General features: G+C 34.7%; 1 protein-coding gene across 1 annotated transcript in view; it reads left to right on the top strand.

Moving 5' to 3' along the window:
* LOC136031016 (calcium/calmodulin-dependent protein kinase type 1-like) overlaps nucleotides 1-18671 on the top strand; it is a 97071-nt gene that overhangs the window by 33283 nt on the left and 45117 nt on the right. The window contains exons 4-5 of the mRNA XM_065710188.1: nucleotides 92-166; nucleotides 12725-12863. Of these exons, the coding sequence (XP_065566260.1) occupies nucleotides 92-166; nucleotides 12725-12863 (214 nt within the window). The remainder of the gene's footprint in view (nucleotides 1-91; nucleotides 167-12724; nucleotides 12864-18671) is intronic.

The raw sequence follows: 18671 nt of genomic DNA, 5'->3' as shown, positions 1-18671 counted from the left end.
TAAATTTTTTTTATGAATATATTGATATACAACCTACCAGAATTTATTTAACTTAATAAAATATTATATTTTTAATTATTTTTTTTTCCAGGCTCAAGCATCCGAATATAGTTCAGTTAATAGAGACTTACGAGGATCAGACCAAGTACTTTCTGGTTATGGAATTGTAAGTTATTCCTTTGTATATTTAACAAGAAATTATCTTTTTGACGTGTTGCTTTGACTTCTTCGAATTTTTTACTTCTTCGAGTTCGTTGCTTTGATTTCTTCTAGTTCGATATATGTGTATTTTGTATTATTACGTGATGTCCTTATAGATTTACTCATTTGTTGTCTAGAATCTATGCAGCATTTTTTTGGGTGGGGGATAATAAGAAACTGTGGAAGGGGATCGTAAAAAACTAATCTTGTTTAGTAGAATCCGGGGAAGGGTACGGGTTTACGTTCCTGTCATTGTATTTCGCGAAAACTAAAGTAATTATATAAAAATGATTTTCATTGTATGTGTCATAGTAACCAGGAGTGCAAGGAGTTTCAAAAGAAACCATATTCAATTTCAAGGTCATGCCCGCAAATTGACTGAGGGGAGGGCTACCTACGGAAAGAAACATGATTTTTTACAATTGAATAATCAATTAAAACAAGTTGAAATAACATCTTTGTATGTAATCTCATGAATTTTAGAGCTTGCCTCAGCCCCCCCCCCTCCGCCTTCTCAGACTACAGCCTTGGTCAAATTGCAACCTATGGATTAGTACTCTAGTTGAAGTCAGCCCTTTTTACGGAATTGCCTGTTTGAAGGATTGGTACTAGTCTTGGAAAACACGGTATAAAAATAACCTCGTTATTACGTCACTTGGTTACTTGGCTGTAAATTGTGACACTAGTCATTTTGGTCACAATCACATCCGCTTCGTGAGCTTACATCAACAATAAAAAAGTGGAAATTTGCTATTTGCTATTAACTTATAAAATTTTTGCTATTAATGCTATTCATATTATAAAATTTTTGCTAATAACTGCGGGGTTTTTCACTCTCCGCCATCTAGCGTCTATCTTGGATTACCATGTTTTCCATCACGCATTGCGCACTTTCGTCAGATCGGGCTTCTTCGAGCCACAGAGAGCACACTTGGCACACTATTTTTGAATAGGCTTTATTGTTTGATAACAAAAGCAGTAACAATTCTATTAAAAATTATTTTCTATGCAGGGTAAATTCTAGCCAGCTATTTGCCTTGACTTCATATTTTCTGAAGATTTTACAGCAAAGTGGCAACCTTGAAGGGCGGGGGGGGGGGGGTGGTTTGGCAAAGACTACCGTCTCTCTTAATTTTGTCTGATCTAAATAAATTTATTTTAGCCATATGTTTTGTACCAAATTTTTTACTATTCTCATAGCTTTTTTACCACTGTAGGCTACTCGTGGCTTGATAATGACTCGGTTCCCAAAAGTAAAGGCTTCGCTGGTATATTGTTTCTTTTACGGCACCCTGTATTTTTCTGAGAGTAGTCAGAGTAGAGAGCTTGCGAGTAGTCAGCTTCGTTTACTTTTCTCTGATGTGAAACGAAAGCACACATTTGAAAGCTCAGTTCACAAATGAAAGCTCACTGTTGTTGTTGCTGTTATCCTGCTTCTTTGTTGTGTATTGGGTAACTGTGCTATGTCATTAAATAGACTTTTTTTTGCTAACAATCGAAGGTCATTAAGATCGTTAGTCGTTGACATGTAAAACTTTTTATATGAATACATTTCCCATTTAATTCAATGTTCTCCTAAGAAAAATAAAGGGCGAATTTAAACATAGAATTTGTAGAAATTACCATTTTCTGATTCAATATCAGGCACTAATTCAGCAATATTTGGCAAAAAACCTAAAAAGGTAAAATCTAATTCCAAGGGATTCGTAGCCATTGCTTAAATATTGTTTGAGAAAGCTGATCCTGACCCCTTCTTCAGAAAAAGTTCTTCTATGGAATTAAAGCTTTGCGTTTTATGTCGTATATTTATATAATAATAATAATAATAATAATTTATTTATAACCCACAAAGTACATTAAACTGTGGAGTAAACACACAAAAAAAGAAAAAACAAGAAAAAAACATAACAACATAAATAACATAGCAGCATAACAACATACAACATAAGTAAATTACCTCAATTCAAAAAATGGCCAAAGAGGGTCAAAAACACCAATCATTTGCCGAGTTTTAAGACATATATCTTTAGATAAATGTTTCAGTCGCGAGGGCGCATCAACGATGTCAAATTTAAAAACGACTGTATGATTCTGATACCACCGAGGCAGACGCAGCAAATACTTGCAATACTTAAAATATCCTGAGCGTATTTTCTTTGTATCCTTCTTGCGAAGGAGGAAAGCAAAACCAGAAAGATAAAAAACAGCAGGGGCACAAAAACTATAATAAAGACGGCATAGTCCTTTTCGGTTATACCGACCACGATTTGGTGAAATTTTCGCGTATCCAACCCGCATACTTTTCAGCGCGCTGGACGTAATAGCGGAGCAAGTAGACGAAAGTGACGTGGAAAAAGAGAGACCCAACCATTTAATACTTGCTGAGTATGGTATAGTTGAAGAACCCAAGCAAAGAGGTGATGCTGGTGGAGGACTCCCAAAACACAAAAACTCACATTTGGAGGCATTAACTGAAAAGCCTACTGTGGGTACTGCGGCTGAAAGCCGGTAAAAGTTGGTAATTAGACTATGTTTTGTCCGGCTAAGAAGCAGACCATCATCAGCTTATGCAACGTGACTAATGCCTAAATTATCATTGTAAAAAATTGACGGTTGAAGACGTTGGAGACACGAAGCTAATACACATTTAAATATGCTCGGGGATAACACGGCACCTTGCCTAACGCCTTTTTTAACAGGAATATACTCCCCTACAGTACCATTCCGCTTCACCCTAGCTGAAGAATTAGCATACCAATACTTAAGCACGGAAACAATAGAAAAGTTAGAGAAAACAAAGCATTTGAATGAATTACATTGTCAAAAGTACTAGATATATCAACAGTCAAACAATACAGGGGACTTTTTTGAGCAACAGCTTGTTTCATTAGCCGACCCACAATATGGTGAGCTTGAACGCAGCCCATACCTTTTTTAAAACCAAGCTGGAAGGGTGTAAAATTGCACTTGGAGTTCATGGCCGGTAGCAGTACATATTCATATAGCTTACTAACAAAACAAGACACAGTGATAGGACGGTAATTAGAGCAAGCACTGGGGTCCTTACCCCTCTTGACTATGGGAGATATACAACCGGACAAAAAACTATCTGGCACAACGGACTGTGCCAAACACATCTGAAACAATAACTGCAAATGCTTCAGCAGTTCAGGACAATCATAAGCAAAAAACATGAAGCAAAGACCATCACTATCGATAGACGCAGACTTATTCACTTGCTTAAGAGCTCGGAGTATAACACCAGATTCCACCGACAACACTTGAGATTGGTTAATACGAATTGGGAGGATTGAGTTGACAAGCTTTGTAGAATGATTTTGGAGATTAATATTAAATGAAAGCAAAATATTTTTATAATGAGAAACGAAGTCACATAGCCGGAGAGACGAATTAATTGGAGGTGAACACTTTGCACTGTTTATAACACGATCCCAGGATTTCTTGTCACAAGGACCATCCCAGGCATTCAGTCTCGCTCTACGCAGGGAATATTTGTACTCTCGTTTGGTTTTCTGTTTTATTTGATGTACTGAACCAGAAGAAGGACGATCACAGGCTATCAAACAGTTCGTGGTAACGAACTGTAGTAAGGAGCGACCCGGCTCAATAGTAAACGAAACTCTAAAAAACGGAATTTCGATGCTAAAAGATATATCACAAGAATCGGATTTTTATGCTGATTTCAAATGTATAAGTTTCATCAAATTTAGTCTTTGTCATCAAAAGTTACGAGCCTGAGAAAATTTGCCTTATTTTGGAAAATAGGGGGTAACACCCCCTAAAAGTCATAGGATCTTAACGAAAATTACACCATCGCATTCAGCGTATCAGAGAACCCTATAGAAAAAATTTCAAGGTCCAATCTACAAAAATGTGGAATTTCGGATTTTTTGCCAGAAGACAAATCACGGGTGCGTGTTTATTTGTTTTTTGGTTTTTTTTTTTTTTTCCCCAGGGGTCATCGTATCGACCAAGTAGTCCTAGAGTGTTGCAAGAGGGCTCATTCTAACGGAAATGAAAAGTTCTAGTGCCCTTTTTAAGTGACCAAAAAAATTGGAGGGCACCTAGGCCCCCTCCCAAAATCATTTTTTTCCCAAAGTCAACGGATCAAAATTTTGAGATTGCCATTTTGTTCCGCATAGTCGAAAACCATAATAACTATGTCTTTGGGGATGACTTACCCCCCACAGTCCCTGGGGGAGGGGCTGCAAGTTACAAACTTTGACCAATGTTTACATACAGTAATGGTTACTGGGAAGTGTACCGACGTTATCAGGGGGATTTTTTTGGTTTGGGTGTGGGGTTCAGGGGAGGGGGCTATATGGGAGGATCTTTCCTTGGAGGAATATTTCATGGGGGAAGAGAAATTCAATGAAAAGGGCGCAGGACTTTCTAGCATTACTATAAAAAAAACAATGAAAATATAAACATGAAAAAGTTTTTTCAATCGAAAGTAAGGAGAAGCATTAAAACTTAAAAAGGAACAGAGATTATTACGCATATGAGGGGTTCTAAAAATCCTTTAGCATAAAGAGCGAGGTATTTAGGAGGAGATAAACACTTCACTCTTTATGCTAAAATTTTTTTTAATAATTTCAACTATTTATTCTACGGCCTTTCTGATTCAGGGGTCATTCTTAAAGAATTGGGATAAAACAAGATTTAGTGTGAAGAGCGAGGTATTAACGAGGGGACCAGCCCCCTCATATATATAATCAAAAATATAAGAATATAAAAGTTTGTTAAGTAAGTTAATTCTTAAGTTACGTATTTTTTTTTACTAATAAAAACGTTCGTTAAGAATAAAAGATCTAGGTGCCTTTTTAAGTAACCGAAAAATTGGAGGGCAACAAGACCTCCTTCCCCACCCCTCATTTCTCAAAATCGTCTGATCAAAACTAAGAGAAAGCCATTTAGCCAAAAAAAGAATTAATATGCAAACTTCATTTTAATAATTTATGTACGGAGAGCCAAAATCAGACATGCATTAATTCAAAAACTTTCAGAAATTAAATAAAAAAAACAAGTTTTTTTAAATGAAAGTAAGGAGCGACATTAAAACTTAAAACGAACAGAAATTACTCCGTATATGAAAGGGGCTTTTCCTCCTCGATACCCCGCTCCTTGCGCTAAAGTTTGATTCTTTCTCGCAACTCTACTTTTTAAAACAATAAAAAAGTTTAGCGTAAGGAGCTGGGTGTCGAGGAGGAAAAGCCCCTTTCATATACGGAGTAATTTCTGTTCGTTTTAAGTTTTAATGTCGCTCCTTACTTTCATTTAAAAAAACTTGTTTTTTTTATTTAATCCACATACGGAGCCAGAACTTAGCTTTTTGTTTAGCCATCTTCACTTTAGTATCAACTTTCCAAAAGGGATTGCGAGTACCCGTTCGCACGCACTCGGAGGGTACAGCTTTTTTAGCGGCAGACTTTAGACAGAACACTATTTGCTGATAATACGAGTTGATATTTATCCGAGTTGAAGTTATAGATACAGATGTTTGCAATAAGTGGAAAGGCACTTTAATAGATGATAATAACTGGGACAATGCCAATACATAAAGTGGAACATTGGTATTTTCCCAATTTAACTTTGAGAACCAGTCGGGAGAGTTACGTTGGACAGAGCTCGCCATGGAGCAAGATAGTTGGCACGTGGTTGGTAAATGATCGTCGTCTATTTTAGAGTCGTCCAGATGAACTATTGATGAAAGTAGAGTTGAATCTGACACAATTACATGATCAATGTTGGAAGTAAGACCAACACGATTGTGAATACAAGTAAATAGAAGATCTTTATCAGCAAGATGGAATCCTCCGGGTAGTGAATCGAGAAAGATTTCAGATCGCTCAAAATTAGATAATAAGTCAGTGTTCATGTCGCCGGCGAGAACCCATTTGGTATTTTGTTTTGAAAGGTCGCTAAGTAGTGTTCGTAGGCGATTACATGCTTGTGAAAAACTAGACAATGACTGCACAGTCTTTTTATTACAGGGGAAATAAATGTTTATAAATGCGGTATCACCACATTTTATCGCTAAGATGTTAGCGTCGCTTTGCAATAATATCGGGTGAGTCTTGTGTCTGAAATAGATGGCCAGACCTCCTGATGGTCTACCACGGGTTTTCTGGGCGGCTCTCAAGGCTATCAACATTCGCTTTAGAGAGAAGGTGCTCCTGTAAAAACACAATATCATTTTCAAGCAGCTCACTAATCAGTAGATCCTTGTCTTTTTTACCACTAATGTTAAGGGACACAAAGCTAAACGGAGTTTGAGCATTCATTTATTAGCGTTATTTAGAGCCGATCGGAGAACTTTGCATTTCAAACTAAAACTCACGTGTTCCAAAAGCAATTTGCACATTTTGGCGTATAATAATACTTGTGTAATAACATAGATTTAAGTCTTTGTATATATTAGAATTCTAAATTGTATTTTTCTTTTACTACATTATGTCACTATATCATATTTTATTTTATTATAATGAGATTTGATTAGTTTCAAAAAAATGAGTCGATATCTCCCTTTTGAAAATGAAAACAATGCGTCCTTGCTTTAAATGAGCCTGGATTTTTTTTCTCCAAAGAGTGTCGTAACTCGGTAAGAAAACCACAAACTTTCGTTGGGGAGGGCTGATTAAAAAAATACCATCTTTAACATGCCTCAATGTGCCTATACTCTAATATAACGTTCAGTACTTTCAGCATATATTACGGCTACATTACAACTTATGAACTAGCTGAGGTAATGTGGCACATGTGTGATATGCAAGCATATATGATATGTTTTATTGTGGAAGGGGGGGGGGTCAAATTTTGAAAAGAATAAAAAAAACAGCCAAATGGAACATGTAGAAAATTGTAAATTTTTTCAACTTCATATTTTGGACAGGGTACAGGTTCAAAGGCCGCCTCTTGCGTGGATACCAAAAGAAAAGAGATCAACAGTCTTTCCTCCTTTTCTTTTTTAGAATAATATTGAACTTTGTCTGATTTGCTTCGTTTATTGTTTTCAGTTCTTCTAAAATTATTTAGTAGAAACTGGTTTTGACATTCAGTTGTTTATGTGTCTCAGCTTCTTCCAGGAATTATGTACTCGAAAGCTATTTTATATTATTTTTATTATAACGTTCAGTTAATTAGTGGTCCCGCAGATTAATACCGAAAGCAATCGATCCCGTTTTAGCCAACTGATTTGTAGGTTCCATCACTATGTGTTCTGTACTAGATTCTATCACTAATGTATGGACAAGTTGGAAACACTGGTCGACAGAGCTGTATCCAGTATTTTTTTGGGGGGAGGGGGGAGGTTTCCAAAAAACTAAAAACACGTCAATTTTTTTTTATATTTGTTTTTATTACGTTTTCACGTATCGGACAAACATTTCAGGGGGAGTGTGTGTTCAACCCCTCCCTTGGATACGACCTTGCTGCTCGATGCCTTTTATATAATTATCTAAATATAATAATCCTTTTTTAATCGCAAGTCATATTTAAAGCTCTTAAATTGACCCTAAAGGAATACCCAATTTCTTAGATTTTGAAAACTTCCTTTTTTCTGTAAACCACATTAAAATATTTTAAAATGCTTGTGTGATTTTTAAAATGCGGACTGCTTCAATTTACCCCCTCCCACTAATATATACATATGTTTAGCCCAAATTATATGTAATCAGTCAAATGTCACTAGCGTGACTCTTTTCTTCCCACTGCTTGTTTACCGTGTGGCCTTAATTTAATAAGAAGTACACTTTTTCTGGACTTGGCTTACTTTAGTAGTAAATATTCCGTTTATCAGTTATATCTCTTGCTATTATAGTGCTTCATTCATCTTAATAGGTTACTAGATTTTTCAATTTACGTGATTTAGTTGCAACACGTTCTCTATATGATAAAAGGTTCGAAAGCTGGATATTCTCTTGTGGGGATTTTTATCGGATTTGTAAGAAGGTCACGAACTCATTCTTGTACCTTTTCCTAGAACATTTCATTACTTTTGTCGATTTTGTCGGAGCAGTTACTTCAAAATAGAGGGAATACTTGGAACCATCATTTCATAAAATCCTCTGACCCAGGCCAGGTTTGTCTTTGTAACTGAACAGTTGAAAAAAAAAACTACCTTTTACGATTTTGATGAAGGAAATTTATATAATTTCATTTTATTTGAAAAAATAAACTATCAACGATGTTTTATTTTTTCTCAGTAAGCCTAATAATAAGTCATGCCAAAGAATTAATTTGAATTTAAGCAGAGTTAGATCAAAGTTGTTCTATATATGCATTCGACCCAACTACATTTGGAAATGTATGTGCGCAGAGGAAGAATGGGGTATTTAGAATATAATTATAATAATAATAGTAGGGTCACTGAAAAAAATCTCTGAGCCCCTTTGTATCTAGTGTTTCTGGCCTCTCTAAGCAGGTATCGTCCACACAAGCTTAGAATATTTATCTTTATTTAAGCAGCAATAGCATTTATCATTGGCAAAAACATATGTTTTATTTTAAGTCTTATAGTTTGTTTAGGTTTTGGATAAGAAATGTCGAATTTCATCAATGTTGGTTTAAAACTGGTGTTGTAGCTAAGTATGCTTTGACTCGTTAATTTTCAAGAAGATGTTCACAAGAACTACAAAAATTTCCTTAAAGGCATAATTAGAAGCATAAAATTCACACCCTGAAAGAAGTAAGGAGCATTTCCATTCATATTAAGTGTGAGGCCCAGATCAGCGTTGCTAACGCGTGCAATTGTTCTGTCTTTGAACGATTTCGAGGTACTGGTACAGTTCGGCCCATTCGGACATTTTATGGCACAATCCAGTATTTTGGGTACAATTTGATTGTATTTGCCTGGCCAAGGCTCACTTTTCAAAATTTTCTAAGCTCCCTCTCGTCACCTCTTAGGGGTGTTAGAAAGCACAAAAAGGGATTTTAGTACAATGCAAACGGGGCACCAAAAGAAATTTCTGCAAATTTCAGGAATCTTCGTGCGAAAAAAAACCGCGCTCTAAGCTGATTTCTTAGAGAGGATTAAGATTAAAAATGGGGTAAAAAAAATCGCTTGCTTTTAAGTTTATTCAAGTATTTTGTCCGTGAAACCGATACTGACGTAGAATGCTATAATTATACCACCAAGGATTTTTTGTGTTTTAAGTTTGGTCGGAAATTGGAACAATTCATGTCAAAGTGTTGGCAACGCTGCCCCCGATTGTCTACGAGAATTTTCAGCCCCCTGTCTTTAGTAAAGGACGTCTATAGTTCTATAGCTGTCATTCCATAGATGTCTATTCATATATGGTTAGCTCTTTCTGACAATTAATATAATGGAAAAAACCTCATAAAAAGATGTTTTTCAAAGAAAAGTAAAGAGCCATATTGAAACTTAAGACGAGCAGAAATAAAGTCCCATAATAATTCAATCTTAAAATGACAACAAAATAAAATAAAGGATTAAACAAACTAAAAACGAAGAGAAATTCAAATAAATACTCAAATCAAACGGATAGATACTACTAATAGGAGTTTGGTTGCTCCCTCTCCTCCTAACTGTAAATCTTCTCAAATTTAATGCTTCATTTGTTTTTTGTTAAAAACTAAATGCATTTTGAAAAGTGCTCTTTAATTTTTCAAAGCATTGACGAAAAATAAAATCAAACAGTTCGTGGTCAACTGTAAGTAAGGAGTGATTCGGCCAAATAGTAACCGAATCTCTAAAAAAAGGAATTCTCATAACAGTTAGAATATCAAAAAAATAATTGGGTTTTTATGCTTATTTTAGATACATAAAGTTTAATGTTACCAATAATAAAATTTAATGTTTCCAATCAAAATTATGAGAGAAAATTTGCCTGATTTTCAAAAAAGGGGGAAACACTAGCAAAAAGTCAAGCGATCTTAGTGAAACTCATACCTTCAGATTCATCCTTTTAAGCTCCAAACTAGAAAAACGTGGAAGTTTATTTTTGCCCAGAAGAAAGGTCACGGGGGCGTGTTTTTTCATTTGTTTTTGTTTTTTCCCCAGGGGCGTTTGTTTCAAACCAAAAGCACTAAAAGATCGAGATAGGGCTTATTCGAACGGAAATTAAAAGTTCTAGTGGCCTTTAAAAACGACCAAAAATATTAAAGGGTAACTGGCCCTCACCCCACGCCCTTTTTTCCAAAAGCCATCCAATCAAAACTTTGAGCTCAGTATAGTTCAAATATCCAATATGTATGCCTCTGGGGATGATATGATCCCCACATCTCCTCTGGAAGGATGCAATTTGCCCATTGTTTACTTATAGTAATTGTTATTGGACAGTTCGCGGATTTGTTTTTTTAGGGGGGGGGGGAGAATTCTGAGTTAAAATTTTCTGGGGGTAATTTTCAATGCAAGGGGGGGGGGTGATTTCGTGGATTAACTTGGAAAATGACCAGAATTTAGATAATACAAGATTTTTCAACTGAAAGCAAGAAGCAGGATTAAAAATTAAAACCAATGGAAGTTATTCTGTATATGAGGGGGGTTGAAGAACTTAAGCCTAAAGAGTGAGGGGTTGAGGAGGGGGCGACTCACTTCATATACAGAATAATTTCTGTTGGTTTCTAGTTTTAATCTTCTTTCTTACTTTCAGTTTAAAAAAACTTTTTTATTTAATCACAATAATAATCAGGGTGATTGGTAAGAATCTATGAAGATAGACTGAATGTTTAGTATGTAGGCCTAACGATATTAATTCCTGGAAATCTCAACGATTCAAGGTTTTATTAAACCATATTTTTTTAACGTTATAATTATGAACAAAATGTTTAAAATATAGTTTGTTGTCATTGAAGTGCAAACGACACAATAGACTCTAAAAGATTTACAGTTAGGGTACCGAGGGCAGCTTTACTGTGAATGCAGATAAAAGATAGTAGGATGTCTTTAGGTGTATTGATAATATTGAACATGTGGGATTAAAATGTGCTTATATCATGGAAAAGGAGCGGGAAACTTTGATCAGCCAAAATTTGCAGTCAAAAGAAGTTCAGACACTGCCGAGTCGAACTAAATATGTGTTTCTGTAAGATAGAAGCGTAACGATCTAGAAACGAAATGTAGAAGCTTAACCATCGATTTTAAGCGGTTTAACGATCTAGAAAAATAAAATATAAGCTTACTAAGACGATCTAGATAAAAAAAAATATAAGCTTAAAGAAATGTAGAAGCTTAACGATCGGAGTTAAGTAGATTAACAATAAGAAAAAATAAAATAAAATAAGACAGAAGCTTGTATAGAAGATCTAGATGAAAATAGGAGCCTGAAGATCTAGAAAAGAAGTATAGAAGCTTAACGATCCAAGTTAAGTAGCTTAACGATCTATTAAAAAAAAATGATAGAGGCTTAATAAGACGATCTATATAATAGATAGAAGCTTAACGGTCTAGAAAAGAAGTGTGGTAGCTTAACGAGCGATGTTAAGCAGCTTATTAAAATAAGAAAGGAAATAATAAATGAAAAGAGAAAAATAAAATAGGTGAAAAACGAGGATGTCAGCCAGTAGCAAAATATGAAAATGAAAATCAAGCAAATATTTCGACAAGGACCTCCGCCAAATCGTCTTTAGTGCTCAAAAAAGATTTTTTCTCTTTTCATGTATTATTTCCTTTCTTGTTTTCATACGTCATGCATAGCCAGTATGGTGTCAGAACGTATTTAAGCAGCTTAATATTCTAGAAAATCGTGGAAGATTATTAGGATGATCTAGATAAAACGATAGAACCTGAATTATCTAGAAAAGAAATTTTGAAGCTTAACGATCGAAGTTAAGTAGCTTAACGATCTAGAAAAAATAAATAGGAACTTATTAAGGAGATCTAGTTAAAAAAAGATGGAACCTTAACGATATAGAAAAAAAGTTTAAAAGCTTAACGATCGAAGTTATGTAGATTAACGATATAAAAAAAGGATAGAAACTCATTAAGATGAAGATAGATGCTTATTAAGAGTAGATAATAAACAGAAACTTAATGATCTAGAAAAGAAGTTTAGAAGCTTAAGGATCGACGTTAAGCAGCTTAACGATCTAGAAAAATCATGGAAGCTTATCAAGATGATCAGGATAAAAAGATAGAAGCTGAACTATCTAGAAAAGAAATTTAGAAGCTTAACGATCTAGAAAAAATAAATAGAAGCTTATTAAGGCGATCTAGTTAGAAAAAAGATGGAACCTTAATGATATAGAAAAGAAGTGTAAAAGCTTAACGATCAAAGTTAAGAAGGTTAATGATCTAAAAGAAAACGGCAGAAGCTCATTGAGACGATCTAGATAATAGATGTATGCTTAACGATCTAGAAAAGTTGTGTAGAAACTTAACGACCGAAGTTAAGTAGCTTAACATCTAGAAAAAAATAGGATATTACTAAGATGATCTAGATAAAAAGATGGATGCCTAACAGTCGAAGAAAAAACTGTTTTGGCAGTTTCGTCAGCTTGTACATTTCTGTCATGCCTTTTTCATTTTGTCATTTTCCTTTAGAGTTACTGGTGGTGAACTATTCGACCGAATTGTTGAAAAGGGGTCATACACGGAAAGAGATGCCTCATTTCTAATTAAGCAAGTCTTGGAAGCGGTTGATTTTATGCACGACCAAGGTGTTGTTCATAGAGACTTAAAGGTAAGAACTATGAGCTATTTAAGTCATATGGGAAAATACTTGAATACGTTTTTTATTGTTTTAAAAAGTAGAGTTTTGAGAAAGAGTCAAACTTTAGCGTAAAGAGCGGGGCGTTGATGAGGGGACAACGCCTTTCATATACGGAATAATTTCTGTTCGTTTTAAGTATTAATGTCACTCCCTATTTTCAGTTAAAAAAAAAAAGTTTTTTTTATATTTAATTTAACAAAACCTCACTATGAAATTAACAGTCAGCTTGGATATTTGAAAAGCTGACCGCAAGGTAAGAACTGTAGAGTAAACAATCGCTTTTCGGATCTTGCTTTCTTCAATATCTTTTGGAAAATAGTTGAGTTACAAAAATGAACCTCTCAGGGATTCTTAGAAATACTTGAGCTGATTCCCGAAACTTCATTCTCCTAAATTAACTACTTCGTTTAAAATAATAAAAGACACGTGTCTGAAAAAAACAAGTTTTATGCCATAAGATGTTTCTCATTGCATCTATGTGCAACCCGAATGAAGGAAGAGAAAGAGAGAGTGGGGGGGGGGGCAGCGGGGGTATCCTGTAAGTTGGAAGATTACAGTTTTTCGTTGACACAGGTCTTATTCTACGCGACATTTATTCGAAAAAAGAATTTCTTAATGAATTTAGTTTTGTTTCACAAAATTCTGTCCTTATGGGAAACTTCATCTTTCCACTTTGATAAAAGGAAGTGAATAATAAACAAAACTATTAGGAAGGTTAGTAAAGTGTTATAAGATGCAGGAACGTGGACGGGAGGTGGGGGGCGCATAGGCCTCCTTGTCCACCTTCTCCTAGATTGTTCGCCCCCTTGAATTGTATTTTTTATAGAAGAATGCCTTTTTTGGTATTTTTCCTGAAAGAACGATAAACTGTACTCCCCTAAAATCTAGAAAATACACTTTATCTCCTCCCCCATCGTTTTGGGAATAGACGACATTAGTAAGATGGGACAGTAAGTTAAAATGTTAAGCAAAATAGTTGTAATATGGTAATACAATATGTAAAATTTGGCGGTAAAGGTTTAACAAAAAGTAATCCTTGGAGAATTATAATTTGTCTCTGCGTAATTCCCATATATACATAAAAGTCCAAAAATCTTGAAGATCTGAAGTTGAAGCAGTTGTTGTGCTTCATAGGTTTTCAGGGCTTTTCAAAGTCTGTTCCTAGAGTCCTGACTAATGTAGTGTTTTTAGCCGTTTTATTTATCATAATAGTATTGGAATAACTTAAATTGAAGACTACTTCAAAGAACGGCAAATAATTATTAAGATATTCGGTAAATTGGCTTCGAATTTAGGTAATTTTTCGGTAATTTTTTTTCAAAATTTCTTTAAAATTCTTGTAATAATTGATAGGGGATCTTGAATGTGTCGATAGTTCAAAAAGCGTAAGTAATTGTGAAGCAAAGCGATGTGTGCATTCAATGTTCTCACGGCATAAATAATACGTTCCTCGTGTCGCAAGGGTTTCAATTAAAGTGGCTAGCACCACGTGGAACTTTGAAAACTTCAAGTTACTCGAATAATATTTCATTTGAGCTGATTTTAACACTTTCTTAGTAGGCAGGCTAGATCGTTGTAGGGATTGTCCTTTCCTGAACTTTAAAAAGAATATTCTTCTTCGTTTAGTCGAAAAAAATTCGTGTTGTCTAATGATTAAATAAAAATAAAAAATTTTTTTAAATGAAAGTAAGGAGCGACATTAAAACTTAAAACGAACAGAAATTACTCCGTATATGAAAGGGGCTTTTCCTCCTCGACACCCAGCTCCTTACGCTAAACTTTTTTATTGTTTTAAAAAGTAGAGTTGCGAGAAAGAATCAAACTTTAGCGCAAGGAGCGGGGTGTCGAGGAGGAAAAGCCCCTTTCATATACGGAGTAATTTCTGTTCGTTTTAAGTTTTAATGTCGCTCCTTACTTTCATTTAAAAAAAAATTTTTTTTTTATTTAATTTCTGAAAGTTTTTGAATTAATGCATTTCTGATTTTGGCTCTCCGTACATAAATTATTAAAATGAAATTTGCATATTAATTCTTTTTTTGGCTAAATGGCTTTCTCTTAGTTTTGAATGCTTCTCCTTACTTTCGATTGAAAAAACTTTTTCATGTTTATATTTTCATTGTTTTTTTTATAGTAACGCTAGAAAGTCCTGCGCCCTTTTCATTGAATTTCTCTTCCCCCATGAAATATTCCTCCAAGGAAAGATCCTCCCATATAGCCCCCTCCCCTGAACCCCACACCCAAACCAAAAAAATCCCCCTGATAACGTCGGTACACTTCCCAGTAACCATTACTGTATGTAAACATTGGTCAAAGTTTGTAACTTGCAGCCCCTCCCCCAGGGACTGTGGGGGGTAAGTCATCCCCAAAGACATAGTTATTATGGTTTTCGACTATGCGGAACAAAATGGCTATCTCAAAATTTTGATCCGTTGACTTTGGGAAAAAAATGAGTGTGGGAGGGGGCCTAGGTGCCCTCCAATTTTTTTGGTCACTTAAAAAGGGCACTAGAACTTTTCATTTCCGTTAGAATGAGCCCTCTTGCAACACTCTAGGACTACTTGGTCGATACGATGACCCCTGGGAAAAAAAAAAAAAAAAACAAAAAAACAAATAAACACGCACCCGTGATTTGTCTTCTGGCAAAAAATACGAAATTCCACATTTTTGTAGATTAGACCTTGAAATTTTTTCTATAGAGTTCTCTGATACGCTGAATGCGATGGTGTGATCTTAATTAAGATCCTATGACTTTTAGGGGGTGTTACCCCCTATTTTCCAAAATAAGGCAAATTTTCTCAGGCTCTTAACTTTTGATGACAAAGACTAAATTTGATGAAACTTATATATTTGAAATCAGCATAAAAATCCGATTCTTTTGATATATCTTTTAGCATCGAAATTCCGTTTTTTAGAGTTTCGTTTACTATTGAGCCGGGTCGCTCCTTACTACAGTTCGTTACCACGAACTGTTTGATGTGAGTCTTTTAGTTTTATATGGTCTGTTAGGGTCTCTTATCCAAAGTTCTACAAGCTTTGGCAAAACCAGCCAATCAATTCTAAGTAGCCTGGTCATGCAAACTCAAAGATTTATAACTGGCAAAATAGGGCGATATCGCCTTAATGGCATAATATTGAGGCGCTTGACTAATTCAGTCTATTTTGGCTAAATTTTACAACGGATTAAAAACAAAAATCTTTAGCCAGTTTTAAAGAAAACAAATGTGAATTCTGCTAAGTTTCTTTCATTTAAGTTTTTTATTTCTTGAAACTTTGACAGTTTCGACAGATATTTTTTAGAAATGACTTTGTGCTTACAAAGAAATCAAACATTCAGACATAATAAAGCCATTTTGGAGCTTTCAGTGTTACCTGATTTCTTTGGAAAAGAAAAACTCTGGAAAGACAAAGAGAAATGAAATGCTTTGTTCTCTTTGTGATTTGGATTGGTGAAAGCATTTGAACTTGACAAATTTTGTTTTATCGGTTCCTTTCAAATGAGAAAGGTCAACTTTGTTAAGTTTTGGACTTTTTTAAATAACATTTTCGGATTTTTTTTTTTTTGTTATTATTATTTGGTAACGTCTATCATATTGGCTTGTGAATGGTACGGAAGTTGACAAGTGTACATTTTTTCTTGGATTCCTTCGAAAGGTGTACACTAATTTTGAATTTTTTTTGTGTGTGGAAGGGGGATAAATTCAAGGATTTCCCTTGATATTTGTTTATCCTATATTTTTTTTTAATTTTGTAGCGTTTTAGATTTTTTAAATAATATTTTAGGTTCTTTTTTACACAATTTGACAGCGTCTCTGGTATTGGATTGTGATTGTACTGAAGTTGATAAATGCTAATTTTGTCTCGGTTTCCTCAAAAAGGAACATCAATTTTGTTTCCGTTTCCTTCAAAAGGAACTAACGAAATTTTGGGAATTTCTTAATTATTTTTTCCCTTTGTAGATTTTTTTTTAAACTGATGAGGTCTAAAATAAAGTTAGTAAAGTATATGTCCATAGTAAATAAAATAGGATAATTTTACTTTACCAAGTCAATTCTGGTTTCAGTGATGACTGTTGCAGGAAGTCAGGCCTAACATAAAAAAGACTACAGTTTCCTAGGTTGCTTTGTTATAACTAAATCTTATTTACAATTTGAAAAAAGAGTACGAATTTAAGCATATAATCAAAATGGCGATCAAAAATAAGGTTTTTGTCTGTTTTTTTTTTTATTATTGAAAAAACTAAATACAGTAGTTTGCAAATGCAAATGGACAGTTTGAAACCTATTAATTTCGTCTGTAATAAATTGATTGAAATAAAGGTGGTAATTTCTAATTCTAGAACGGAAAACTAAACTTCGATGGTTCTTGAATAATTATTTAGATAAACAAGTGTAAACAAATGGCTTATACTTAACTCAGTCGGGAAACTTATTTTAGTTCCTTAAAGGTTTCTTTTTAAGTAGCCATACGCGGAATAACTTCTGCAATACCAAATATAATACCTAGATAGCACTTTTCGAATTACTTTTTGTAATAAAAAAAAAGAAAAGAAAAACAAGAGCTAAGAGCTCATTTGGCACTTGTGAGAAGGTCAGAACCTAAAGTTAGACTCGGTACTAGAGTTATCGAATTTGCTGTACTTTGTTTATTGGCAATTATTATAAACCAGACTTTAGAATAACATCAAAAATTATTACCTTACCCTTTTGTATTATCGACACCGTTCTTTATAGGTAGGAATTTTTTCATACACTTCAGTTACAATTTTATCCTTATCTTTTGACATAGATTCTTGAATCACTTCCATTTCTGCTCATCAAATTCATGGAAAACGTTTTAAATACGTATTTAAATTGCGCATTAAAACCCGCGTTGTCTGTGCCCAAAGGACTGGGAACTAATTAAAAGTCAATAGCTAAGTTCATGAATGTGAAATCATCATTGATGACTGTCACAGTGTAAAAATATTTTCCCTTTACTGTGCTGACTGCATAGATGACTGGAACAGTTACATCCGCAGGACTTTGCTTCTTAGGGAATTCCAATTTCGTCAGCAATAGTTACAGCTTAGGGGTATAAGCCTAGAGAAGGAAACATGTTAAGAAAACATTTCATAATACGCACAATAGCTGTAGCAAACACCTTTTGCATGGATCCCCCCTATACTTTACCGCCAACCCCCCTTCCCCTAAAAAGCAAATATATAGTCCAAATTATATAAAACCAATGCATTCTGTCACCCATCACTTGTTTTTCGGTTGTTCTTTTAAACAGTTAATTCAATTAATAAGTACAAGGTATGAAACAAGAGAGACGCATTGGGGGAATAGAGGGGAAATATATAATTTCGACTGTATATTTACACATTAAGGGGAGGTAAAATATAGGGGGTTCCATGCAAAATCTGTTTGCTACAATTGTTATGCATATTGTAAATTGTTTTCTTATCATGCTTCCTTCTCAAACATGTTTCCTTCTTAAATCGTAAGTTAAAAATACCTCATTTTTATAATCTTTCAGAATTAACCCTCGCCCCCACTCCCCCAAAGAGATCGGATCCGCCCTTCCAACTCCCCCGAATGTCACAGGATCTGGTCGGAATTTGAAATTAGAACTTTATAGCACAAGATCCTTCTAAATATCAAATTTCATTAAGATCTGGTCACCCTTTCGTAAGTTACAAATACCTCAATTTTCAAAATTACCTCCCCCCTCCCAATTCCACCAAAGAGAGCAGATCCGGTCCAGTTATGTCAGTCACGTATCTTAGACAGGTTTCTA

This window comes from Artemia franciscana, chromosome 9, assembly GCF_032884065.1.
Source record: "Artemia franciscana chromosome 9, ASM3288406v1, whole genome shotgun sequence".
Taxonomy (NCBI): domain Eukaryota; kingdom Metazoa; phylum Arthropoda; class Branchiopoda; order Anostraca; family Artemiidae; genus Artemia; species Artemia franciscana.
This window is presented reverse-complemented; position numbering and strand designations above follow the sequence as displayed.